The sequence below is a fragment of the Cynara cardunculus genome (genome assembly GCF_001531365.2).
Source record: "Cynara cardunculus var. scolymus isolate 2C chromosome LG 16, CcrdV1, whole genome shotgun sequence".
Classification (NCBI taxonomy): Eukaryota; Viridiplantae; Streptophyta; class Magnoliopsida; order Asterales; family Asteraceae; genus Cynara; species Cynara cardunculus.
In genome coordinates, this window is record NC_037543.1 from 10218380 (window position 1) to 10229636 (window position 11257).

The following is an 11257-nucleotide window of genomic DNA, read 5'->3' on the forward strand; positions in this document are numbered from 1 at the left end:
CAAAAAATATAAATTTTAAATAATTAATTTGATACTTTATCGATATATTTTTGTCAAAATTTTATGATATCTTCATATTTATATTTTATTAAAAAATAAAAACATTATCGTTTTTTCAAAATCACATAAGATCATGCTATAACATCAATTGAGATAAAAAATAAAATGAAATATTAAAATCAAAATGTATCTTGCTACATTGTGCGAGTACCCTAACTAATACGGCTAAAGATTCTAATCTAGTTACGGGTCCTCCAATAATTGGTCCGGTTTCAACCGGTCTCCAAGAGGATGTATTTTAATCGGTTAAAACAGAAAAAAAAGTATAATTGGTACGGACCAACAACCTCTTTCAAAGGGCATGCTTATGTTTCTATCAGAAGGGCTATTACTATCTTCAAAATTTATGTCAGAAACTAATTACAATACAACACTAATGAATAAGTTATGACTTGACGCTACTCCTATATGCAACAAAATTATATAAATAACCTTTCAACTTGTATATCAACTACTTCACTAATCATCCCCAGCCCATCAACATCTGTCAGCCACTGCACATAAAATGCTTACCCATTAGGTTTTGCAAAGTAGCAATTGCCATGTTCATTCTACAAATGAAATCACCAAATCAAATGATCCCAATATATCCCACTCAAAAGTAGGATCACGAGATGTACACAAACGTATCCGCTACCCATCCCATATGATGAAAGCCGAATAGGGTGCTATGATTGTAGTATAAAAGCCAGAAATGTCCACTTGGGATTGCTAAGGTGGTTTAAACCTATTCAAGTTACATAGAGATCCTAAGTTCAAATCACACCTTTGTGTATTGCAAAATGGCAAGTGAATCATATGTCACGTGTTGATGGATAAATACAACCAAACCAAACCAACCTAATAAATCTCACATAGAGACAAGGTTTTGGGGTAGAGAGGATGTTTTCGTGAAAACCCCATGTTTGCAAAACAAAAAATTAAAAGAATCAAGCGAGGAGGACTATGTGGTTGGACGATACACACCTTCATAAATAAGCAGCACCTTTCTTCAGAGGAGGACATACATGGATCATTTCCAATCAGCCCATTTGACAGATCCTGTTGAGAGCTTCCTATTAGGGCCGGAATTGGTCGGAGAATCATGCCACACCATCTCCATCTACCATAAACAACAAGACTTTTCAACAATTAGTCCAAGTTCGTAATAGATGTGAACAAGAATACTTCGGCATGAAACACATTTTAGCCGATGACATTCCACTTAAGGTGCATGCAAGTTCTTTCCGCTAAAACAATCATTAAACCTCGAAAGGGGTATTCCTATCTTCTTTTTTGGTAGCCATGGGTGTCCGGGCCAGCTTGCACGCATCTCAACGGGAGTAGTGAAGATAGCGGTCGGTAAAAACCCCAATGGCTTTGGAGGGACTCAAACGGGGGAGGAGCCCCAAAGTCCCAAGCCTTATTGCAGGTGAGCTAACCCCCCAAGGTTTAAGTATTCCTATCTTCTTTTCTATTGTTTGGTTTTGATGGGTTGGGGTCTTTCTGGGAAATCAGTTTGAGAACAAAGTAACATACCTCGCCAATGATAACTGTATCACCTTCCTTCACACCTTGTTTAATTAAAGACTTGTTAACACCACATGCCTCTAGAACATGCTGGAACCTTCTATCAGAATCCATATATCTATTGCAGGACAAGTAGATGTCAATACTTTTCAAGTTACGTATAGAAACCAAGTAAAGAAACAAAATAAAGTTTAATTTCATACATGAATTAATTTCTAATATGCTAGTAGAAAGATGAACAACATAGGTGGTTTGTAGAACTACCAAATGTGCGGGTTGGGTAAGATTCGATAAAGGGCTGAAATGGTCAACGGTCCAAAATCACCATTTTTTTAAGAACGGGTGAAAATGGGTCGTGGACCATATGAGTTTGGTTGACATGAAGGACCCAAAAACGCTCTTCCTACTTGTAAACCCTGATTTTGACCACAAAACTACCACGCATAATGTAAATAGCAAGAACTAATAACTTAAAAAAAATTAAAACGGAGGTAATAAATCAAAATATTAAATTGTTTTCCACAAATCAACTCCTCCAACCTGTAATTAGTACATACTACGCAATAATTGTTCGTATAATTTTTCCATAACATATTTAGACGTTATTAGAAATAGGCTAAGTGAACGTTATAGCATCTCCATGCATGAAAGTATAACTAGTTTTGCTTGGAATCAAATTAATATTCTTACATCTTGGAGTTAAGGGCTAAGATTTTGAACTTGTAACTTTATACACATAGAGGGTAGTCAAAAGGTCAAAAGCAAATCTCTATTCCAAAATGAGCTTTAAGATGATTTATGAATGCACACTTTTTGAGAACAACTCTAATCATACATTGAGATACCAAGTTCTAATAAACCTTTATTATGAGAAAGCTAAGAATGTAAACAAATTTCGGGGATGTTTGGTTCGTATTCCATCAAGTCCTATGTAAATATAGCTGTCGGTATATAGATTAATCCGTCTGTATAGATTGGGAAGGTTTTTGTTTAGAGAGCTTTTTCATATATGGAAGAAGCGCGTTTTTAATTGGGAGGGGCATGTTTGACTAAAAACTTGTCTTTCTGCATAAAGCTCCCCCTAGAAGCTTACTGAATAAGCCATTTTCTATATCATTAAGCCACTACCAAACAGTCACATATAACTGACCAAATAAGCCATGAATCTCATTAAGCTTATTAGGCAGCTAACAAACAGGCACTTATTCCTAGATTAATAGTCATGGGGAGGTATTGTCAAAACATGAATGAGGAAATACGACTCCATAGTCACCCACAAAAAATTAAGTGTACTAACAATTTGGTGCATATTGTAAGCTTATGAATTATGATACTAACAACATTTGAGATCTTAAGAGTTTTGGTGTTTCAAATGTTTGTGAATCAAGACACCCACTTTTCTTTTTAACCTATTCTGGTGATAAGTGAGAACAGGGAGAACCAAGAGTAAAGGAAGACAAGTCTTTTCAAATATCTGATATGTTCGTGATTGCTTGGAATTAGTTTTATCATGTATAACTGGTAAACATTTAACCCAAGAAACGTGTTATATCATACAAGTGTGCACATTTATTACGTAGTGTTGTCTCTTTTGTTATCACACGAATGAATCAAGGCTTGAGTGGGGAGAATCAACGAACTCTATTATGTACCAATTGTTGTTCGAGGTTATTTTATTGCTTTGTCACCTGACACTGCAAGTGCGTACAACATATCAAGCAGCCAGCTTCTGCAGAGCATGATGCTTGACAGGGGAATGACACATACATAGGAGATATATATATATATAGGGAGGATCAAACAAGAATGCTATGTAAGAGAATAGGAAAACAGTCAAATCATGTGCAAAATCACATGTGATTTTACATTAATGGTCAAAAAAGGTGCGAGGCGACTTTGGCCGCGTTCAGGTCGCAGGGCAAAGTCGCGTGAATCACAAGTGATTTTGTACATGATGTTAGTGTAAAATCACATGTGATTCAATCGTTTTCTTATTCTCTTAAATAGGTACCGTTCTCGTACCGACTATATATGGGGGAAAGTTCCTTTAGGAACTGTAATTATTTTGAGAACCAACTATTTATGATAAATATACATAAATATTTGTGAATATTATTCATCATGAATATCAGCATCTTCATTCATGAATATTTGTCATGATATTCATCATGAATAGTTGGTTCTCATGGTTCTCAAATGAACCTGTATATAATGCATATATATATATATATATATATATATATAGAGAGAGAGAGAGAGAGAGAGAGCAAACTCACTTCCAGTTTGTCATTTGAACAAATCGTTGCAAGCCTGCTCCTTCAATATGCCATGTATTGGAAGTAGTATCATGAGAGATTTCAAAATCATTGATCGGAGCAGTACGCTGCTTTTTCACCATTTCAGCCACGTGACTGAAATGTGCAGGCTCTCTCCAACCTGCATGAGGCAGGACTTAATAAGATACCAACTATATGTGCATCAAGACATGAACTCAGAATATAAGAAGAATGTTTCAGGTCCTCCACATGATAATAACTTTAACTGCCCCAAGAGCATATAATAATAGTTGAAGGATACACCAGCAGGCCCTATCCAACTGTTACAAATGACCATTCTCTCAACTTGTTTTGGTTCAACAAAATCCTTTAACTTGATTAACTGTTCCAAGAAAATAAATAGATTTTACCAGTACTTGTTGCACTAGAAATCAGTGTATCAATTCCCTTTATTTGATAACTATTATTACAGGTACCAATCTCACTACATAGAATACAACATTATTTTGGCAAAACCTTAAGGGCAAGCTCAACTCAACCGGCAAATATAGGTTAGGCCTTGGTTCCTCCCTATAGGTCACCAGTTCAACTCTCCTCACTCCTCAGAACCACCAGAGATTTTCCTGGCTGTTATCTTTAGGGTCCCACGGGATTAGTTGAGGTGTGCACAAGCTAGCCCAGGTACCCATGGTTATCCCAAAAACATCATTTTGCCAACGTTCATCCTCCAATTTCATCTTCACGATACGGAAAAAAAATCCTATCCCAAGTTTTGCTTCTTAACCACCAATAGATGACCATTGTCGTCATTTCCATTTTTCACTATCACAACTCCTTGAAGGAGTCAAAGGTGGTGTAACCTACAATCACCGCCTTTTAGTAGAAATCATCACTGCTGACTATAAGTTCCATTACACGAAAAAAGTATCATCTTTAGCAACACTTAACAACACTACAGAAACTGCACCAACATTTCACAGATCATCAGACTCCACCATTGATCACCATGACGATAGTGGATAGATAATATTTTCTAAGGTTATCTCTGTTACGCATGTGCTAAGAGAAGAAGAACCAACATGCTACCTTCATGTTTTGTGTCACATAACCGTTTGGTGGTCTATTAGGTCATTCATACAGACTAAAATGAAGGACCTATCTGGGTTAGTTCATTATGGTCTAAGTAACTAGATAAATCCCACTAAACAATCTACATAATTGGATAATTTATGTCACTGGCACTAGCAAAGAAAGATGCTATAATCCTTCAGGGAGTTATTACCAGAAAGCCATACTTTGAGGTATGAGAGTGTGTTTTCCATCAGAATTCTATTTAAAATATGGTTTTCTTTTTCATTAAGCGTGCAAATATAGTTGTTCTTTCTATTTATGGGACAATGACAGCAAAACATGGTAATAGTCATGTTTTATCTGCCAAAATAAACTCTCCATCAAAAGAGAAAGTAATGGTAGTAACAAATGGGGAAGACAGAACATGTGCACATAAATTTTAGCGAAGATGAATTCTTACTTTCATCTTTTGCATCTTCAATTCTTTGCCGTACAAGCTCATAAGCTGCGGTAATCAATTCTCGAGTCCCGTCTCTATTTATTGCACTTATGCAAAAAGGTTCAATCCCACGTGAACGAAGGTTCTCCTGGAATGATTTCCACTTTTCATATGCCTCAGGGAGATCCATTTTGTTGTATGCAACTATAAACGGCTTTTCAGCAATTTCAGGACTGAACATTTCTAGCTCAAGTCGAACTGCATCATATTCGTATTCTGGTTGTTGAGACGAGCCATCAACAATATGTACCTAAGCCTCCATTCCGATGACACAACTATTAATTTACGATAATATTTTCAAACGCATAATAAGTTGTTAAGAAAATCAGTATTCTGTGCAGAACTTTCAGAAAGATGTGGAGAGTTAATGTAATCGCATAAGAAACAGTAAAAGAAAAAGATTCATTGAGGTTGGTTTTGCTTTCATATGTGAAGTAATATGTTTTCGGAAAGAGATGTGCAACAAAGACGTGAGTTGAATGCGAAAAAAAATATACCAGAGCTGAACATCTTTCAGTATGGCGAAGAAACTCATGGCCCAAACCAAAACCTCGGTGTGCTCCTTCAAGTAAACCTGGAAGATCTGCCACAACGATAGAAGCATCATAATCAAATGAGACCACACCCAAATTGGGAAGTAGCGTAGTGAAGGGGTAATTTGCAATGTTCGGCTGAGCAGCGCTAATAACACTGAGAAAAGTGCTTTTTCCTGCATTCGGAGCACCCACTATTCCAATATCTGCAACCAACTTCAGCTCCAATTCCAACCACCTGCTCAAAAACACCATGATTAAATACCAGAAAACATACACAAAAATCAGCAGTATCTTAGGATGGACCTGCTAAGCAGATTGTTAATACGAACAAGCCGGGTCAATTGACCCCGTGTAGATCTTAAATAAGTAAGGTGCCTTTTACCAAATGCTTACCCGGGTAAGTACTTACCAAGTCACATTACTTTACTGGATGAATATGAAAGGACTAAGAATCTTACCCGGTAAAAACGAAGGCAGGGACCGAAGTCTTACCTGGTAAGTGATCGTGGCAACTCTTAACATGGTTAGCGCTTACCGGGTAAATTATTGCATACGATGCCGTTTTGGTGGACTAAAATCTACCCGGTAAGTAAGTGATAGTGTTTAATTTTACCAGTAAACGCTTACCGGGTAAGTGTTTGGTAAACGGCCCCTAACATTCAGCAATTTGAGCATACGGATAGATAGAGTACTGGCGTGTAAGATGCTCAAAGATATTGTTTTGTTCGCTTTGGTCTCAGGGGCTGTTTGGCGGTTGCTGAATGGTTTGGTGCAAACTGGTTAAGTGGTCAGAATGGTTAAGAGGGCCAGAATGGTTAAGTGTTGAATGAAATAATGTTGTTTGGTAACTGTTCTCTGAATGACAATAAATTACCATTTTAACCCTCTATTTTGAGTACCAAAAGGCCTTCCATCCATGTCATCTTCTCGATGTGGGTTTCGACACAGAAGACAAAATATTCAATGTTTTTGACCGGAAAACACCCAAATCCGCCATGAATGTCAACTGAGAACTCAAAATTCCGAAAGTTTCGTCTTGATTTCCAAACCCATTTTTGTCACAGAGAAGCTTATTCGATACCACAATGGAGTTTACGTTTGTGACCAGTTTCTTTTTCAATGTTGATTTGCAGGCATACCTTTGACCAGTTGTTTTTTTGTGTACAAAGATATGTAACACCAAATTGACCTCTACCCAATTCTTTCCCCATTGTGTAATGTTGTTTAACATCCTCAAATGGTTTGCCAAGAATAGTGTCAGGGGGTGGTGGTGGTGGTTGTTTTCTGGCCAGAATTTGGACAGCCGGCTCCGGAGATTTGGTGTAGAATATGTTGGGTTCGTCGGATGTTGACCTTGGTTTATGCCCATTTGGTTTTGCTACTACATAGACCCATTTGTGTGGATGGAAAGGGGAAGAAAATGGTGGTGATTAGGAGATGATGAGAAGGGGAAGTCAAAAGGGATTTAATAATAAGTTGCAGAAGAGGATGAATGAACGTGGTGAGGTGGAGGAATTAAAAAAGAGAGAAGAATGGAAGAAGGTGTGAAAGGAAGGAAGAAACATGGTGTGAAAGTGAAGGGCAAATAAGGAACAAAATGGATCTGAACCATTAGGCAAGCCCTTAGATGCTAAATCATTAAGAGATTATTGTCACCATTAAGAGGTTCAATTTTTTATGCCAAACAACCCCAACCTCTTACCGATTAAGAGGTTCCCTCTTAATGTCACCATTAAGAGGTTACCAAACAGCCCCTCAATTTATTAACATTTAGCAAACCAAACAAATAACCCAGTATTTTCCACTCGGAAGTAGGGTCTGGGGGAAAGATGTACTCAGACCTAACTTTCTACCCAAAAGAGTAGACCAGCTGTTTCCATGACGACCTCTGGCTTGCGAAAGAAGTTTGCAAAAAGATTTTGGTGGAACACCGAGTGCTTCATAAAGTTTGTCAAAAGCAATTGGAAGAAATTGAAAAGTAGGAAGGAACTCGAGACCAAAAGATAAATTACGAAGAACTTCCAAAAGAAGAATCAAGACTAGAAAACAGTAAAAGAGGTTACACAAGAACAGTACGACAAACTAAACATCCCTCTATCTTTCTTAATGCTCTAAAAACCTATCTGTTGGCTCTCCAACCCTCTCCCTGTCTCACCAGTCACCACACCTTATATCCTTTCACTTTCCCCTTTTCCCAGTCATGTTACCCACAGGTCCTACCCCAGGTCTTGTGTCTCCAAAAACTCCTATCAGAGGTCATGTCCTCGGAAATGTCTAAGCACGCCATGTCCAACCTCAGTTGTTCATCCCACATCTTCGTCACTCTGCTCCTCCTGACCCCCTTCAACTATCATGTTTTCTACCCTCCTCACCAGTTTAGGCATCCGTCTCCTGTGAAAGTGTCCAAACCATCACAATTTCCCCTCAATTTATATGGCTTTTTTGGTTTCTTCTAAACCCGATTTTGTTCCACAGAACCTTATCATTGGAAACCTTGTAAGATTTTTTTCCTCCGTTGTTCACTACTGAAGTTGCACCATAAGAATTTTGGTTTTGGAGCGGTCTTTTCTGTTCAATCAAAAAATATGAACAATTCTAATTGGCTAATGCCCAAAAACTTGTGTTTCCAATGCTGCGTCCGCTGCTCCAACCTTTCTTTCATCTCTGTCTTCCAACTCATCTACCAAGTACCAACTTAATGTCATTAGTGAATAACAAACACCAATGAACACTCCCTAGGATCCATTGTGAAATCTCAATCAAAATCGCAACAAAGAAGGAATAGCCTTAACGTTGATCCATGGTGTAGCCCTATTTCCACGGGAAGTAACCTGTGTCGCCCACTGGAATCCTGACAAAAGTCCTTGAGTTTCCATACATATCTTGTATTGCCCCGACATCTCCATGATCCTCCTCTCTCCTCCATGCTCCTCCAAATCACGTCTCGTGACACTATCAAAAGTCTTCTCCAGGTCTAAGAACACCATGTACTTGTCATATCTTTGCCTCTTTCTTTAATTTTTTCTTAGGAATTTGTTTTTATGTACTATTTTTTACTGGCAAGCACCATTTTTAAGAATCAACAGGTTAACATACTTGAAAGAAATAAATAAGTAAAATTAGACCACAATCACATATATACAATCAGCACAAAAAACTACTATGATAAGCTAGAACGTGAAGATGATTTAGTTGGGGAATCACTTCTGGTACATTATTGAGTACACAATCCTCGACCAGAGATCACCGTTGAGGCTTCATCTTTAAAAAGCCAATAAAAAACAACACAGCTACACCCAGAGGTTTAATCGAACTTGCAATTTTCTGCCTTAATACTTGTTTCATATGCCCTATTATCCTTAGCCTTAGGGGCTGTTTGGTTGGTTTTTGATCAAGTGTTGTATGGTTAAAGTTGTGTGTGGGGATTAATCTGTCTATATAGATTAGGAAAGTTTTTTGTTTGGGAGGGTTTTTTCATGGATGGAAGGAGAGTGTTTTTTAATTGGGAGGGGCTGGTTTGGAAAAAACTTTTTCTGCATTTTGCTTCTCCTAGAAGGTTGCCAAATAAGCTACTTTCTATGTCATTAAGTCACTACCAAACAGTTGTATATAACGGAATAAGTTGTGAGACCCACTCGTTAAGCAGCTAATAAGCACGCCCTTAGTTGTAACTCAAATTTTTTATGTCAAAACCTGCATATATGAACTTAAAAACTGAAAATCAAAAGAAATTAGTCTGCGAAAGTTATGGAAGACTCACATTTCAGGACCCTCTTCTCCATCCTCTGCAATTCTAGGCACCTTATTGGCCCCTGACTTAAAGGAAGCATTTCCCCTTCCACCTCTTCCACCAGGCAACAATAAAGCCCTATCCCCTCGATGTAACAACTCTAACAACACATCTCCCGGAACCCCATCTTTTCCGGCGGCCCTCACCACAGTCCCAGGTGGCACCTTCACAACAACATCCTCTCCCTTTGCTCCATTCATCTTGCTCCCCTGCCCATGACTCCCTCTCTCAGCCCGAAAATGAATGCTGTTCCTAAACGGTAGCAAAGAATTCATGGAACCATCAACTTCCAAATATACATTTCCTCCTCTTCCACCATCGCCACCGGAAGGTCCACCTAACGGCACGAATTTCTCACGGCGGAAGGCCACCACTCCATTACCTCCATCCCCGGACCTTACATAGATTTTCGCCCTGTCAAAACATCTCATAACTGCAGGCACTCCTTTCTCCTTCTCTCTCTCATTATCCTCATCATCATCTTCTTCTCCTTTGTTCTCAAATTCCAATTCATCTTCATCAAACTTGTCATCTTCAATTTCATCGTCAGAATTTATCTCAAATAACTCAAATTTCCCATAATCAAACCCTGGCTCCTCCTCATTGGTACTGGATTCTACATCATCCTCTATCTTATCTTCAGTAGCAAAGGTGGGTTTCTTTGGTTTATGGGTGGGAATTACTAAATCGGACAATTTGATCTCTGTAGCTGATTCGGAAAGGAACAATAAGTCATCGTCTCTGGGAGGTAGACGAGTGTAGGTGGTGGCTTGGCCGCCGGAGACGAAGGAGAGAGGCTGTGGAGGAGAGGGGCTAATGCTCTTAGGCTTCTTGAGAGAAAGCTGTTTACGTGGAGGTTTGTTGGAGCGAGCTTGGGCATGAGGAGAAAGGAAGCAGAGGGATAAGGAGGAGGAGACAGACGCCATTTTTGGGAGCTCAAAGAACTGGATGGGCGTAATAGTATTTGCAAAATGCATACAAGCGCCGTTTAACCAAAGACTTACCCGATTCAAAACCATAGCTTACTTTATCTTTTAAGATTTTATTCATTAAAACGTATCGTATGTAACAATTTATCATGACAAATCCTCATTCCCATTTATCTGGTAAGACTTGATTTTTGTCTTTGTTCTTATCGGATAAGATTATGGGGTGTTTGGGATTGCTTATTTAAAACAACTTATGTTTTTTTTTTTGTAAAAGTGCCTATTAACTTATGCGGTATCAAATCAGAGTTTTGTGAAAAATGTTTGGATTAGCTTATAGCGGTACCAAACTGCAATAAGCTGATAAGTTGTTTTTAGTGTTTGACAAATTTTGTTTATATCTGAAAAATGACAAAAAAAGACAGTCTTCTATATTATTGACTTATAGGAGTGTTTGAGATTGCTTATTAACTTATTTGATTTTTTAACATATAAAAATTTATTTTTCATCATTTATAATAATATCTATAACAAAAATTTATATCAATAAGATTAATAAATTATATCAATAAGATTAATAATTAGTATCA

General features: G+C 37.9%; 1 protein-coding gene across 1 annotated transcript; it reads right to left on the reverse strand.

Annotated features, from left to right (window-relative positions):
• Window positions 1-350: 350 nt before the first annotated feature.
• On the reverse strand, window positions 351-10676 carry LOC112499684 (GTP-binding protein OBGC, chloroplastic). Its single transcript, XM_025103009.1, has 7 exons — window positions 9712-10676; window positions 5913-6186; window positions 5377-5665; window positions 3846-4005; window positions 1579-1687; window positions 1027-1162; window positions 351-554 (listed from the first exon to the last, which is right to left on the reverse strand). The coding sequence occupies exons 1-6, from the start codon at window positions 10665-10667 to the stop codon at window positions 1073-1075; spliced, it is 1878 nt and encodes a 625-aa protein (XP_024958777.1). The 5' UTR covers window positions 10668-10676; the 3' UTR covers window positions 351-554; window positions 1027-1072.
• Between the last annotated feature and the right edge of the window lie 581 nt (window positions 10677-11257).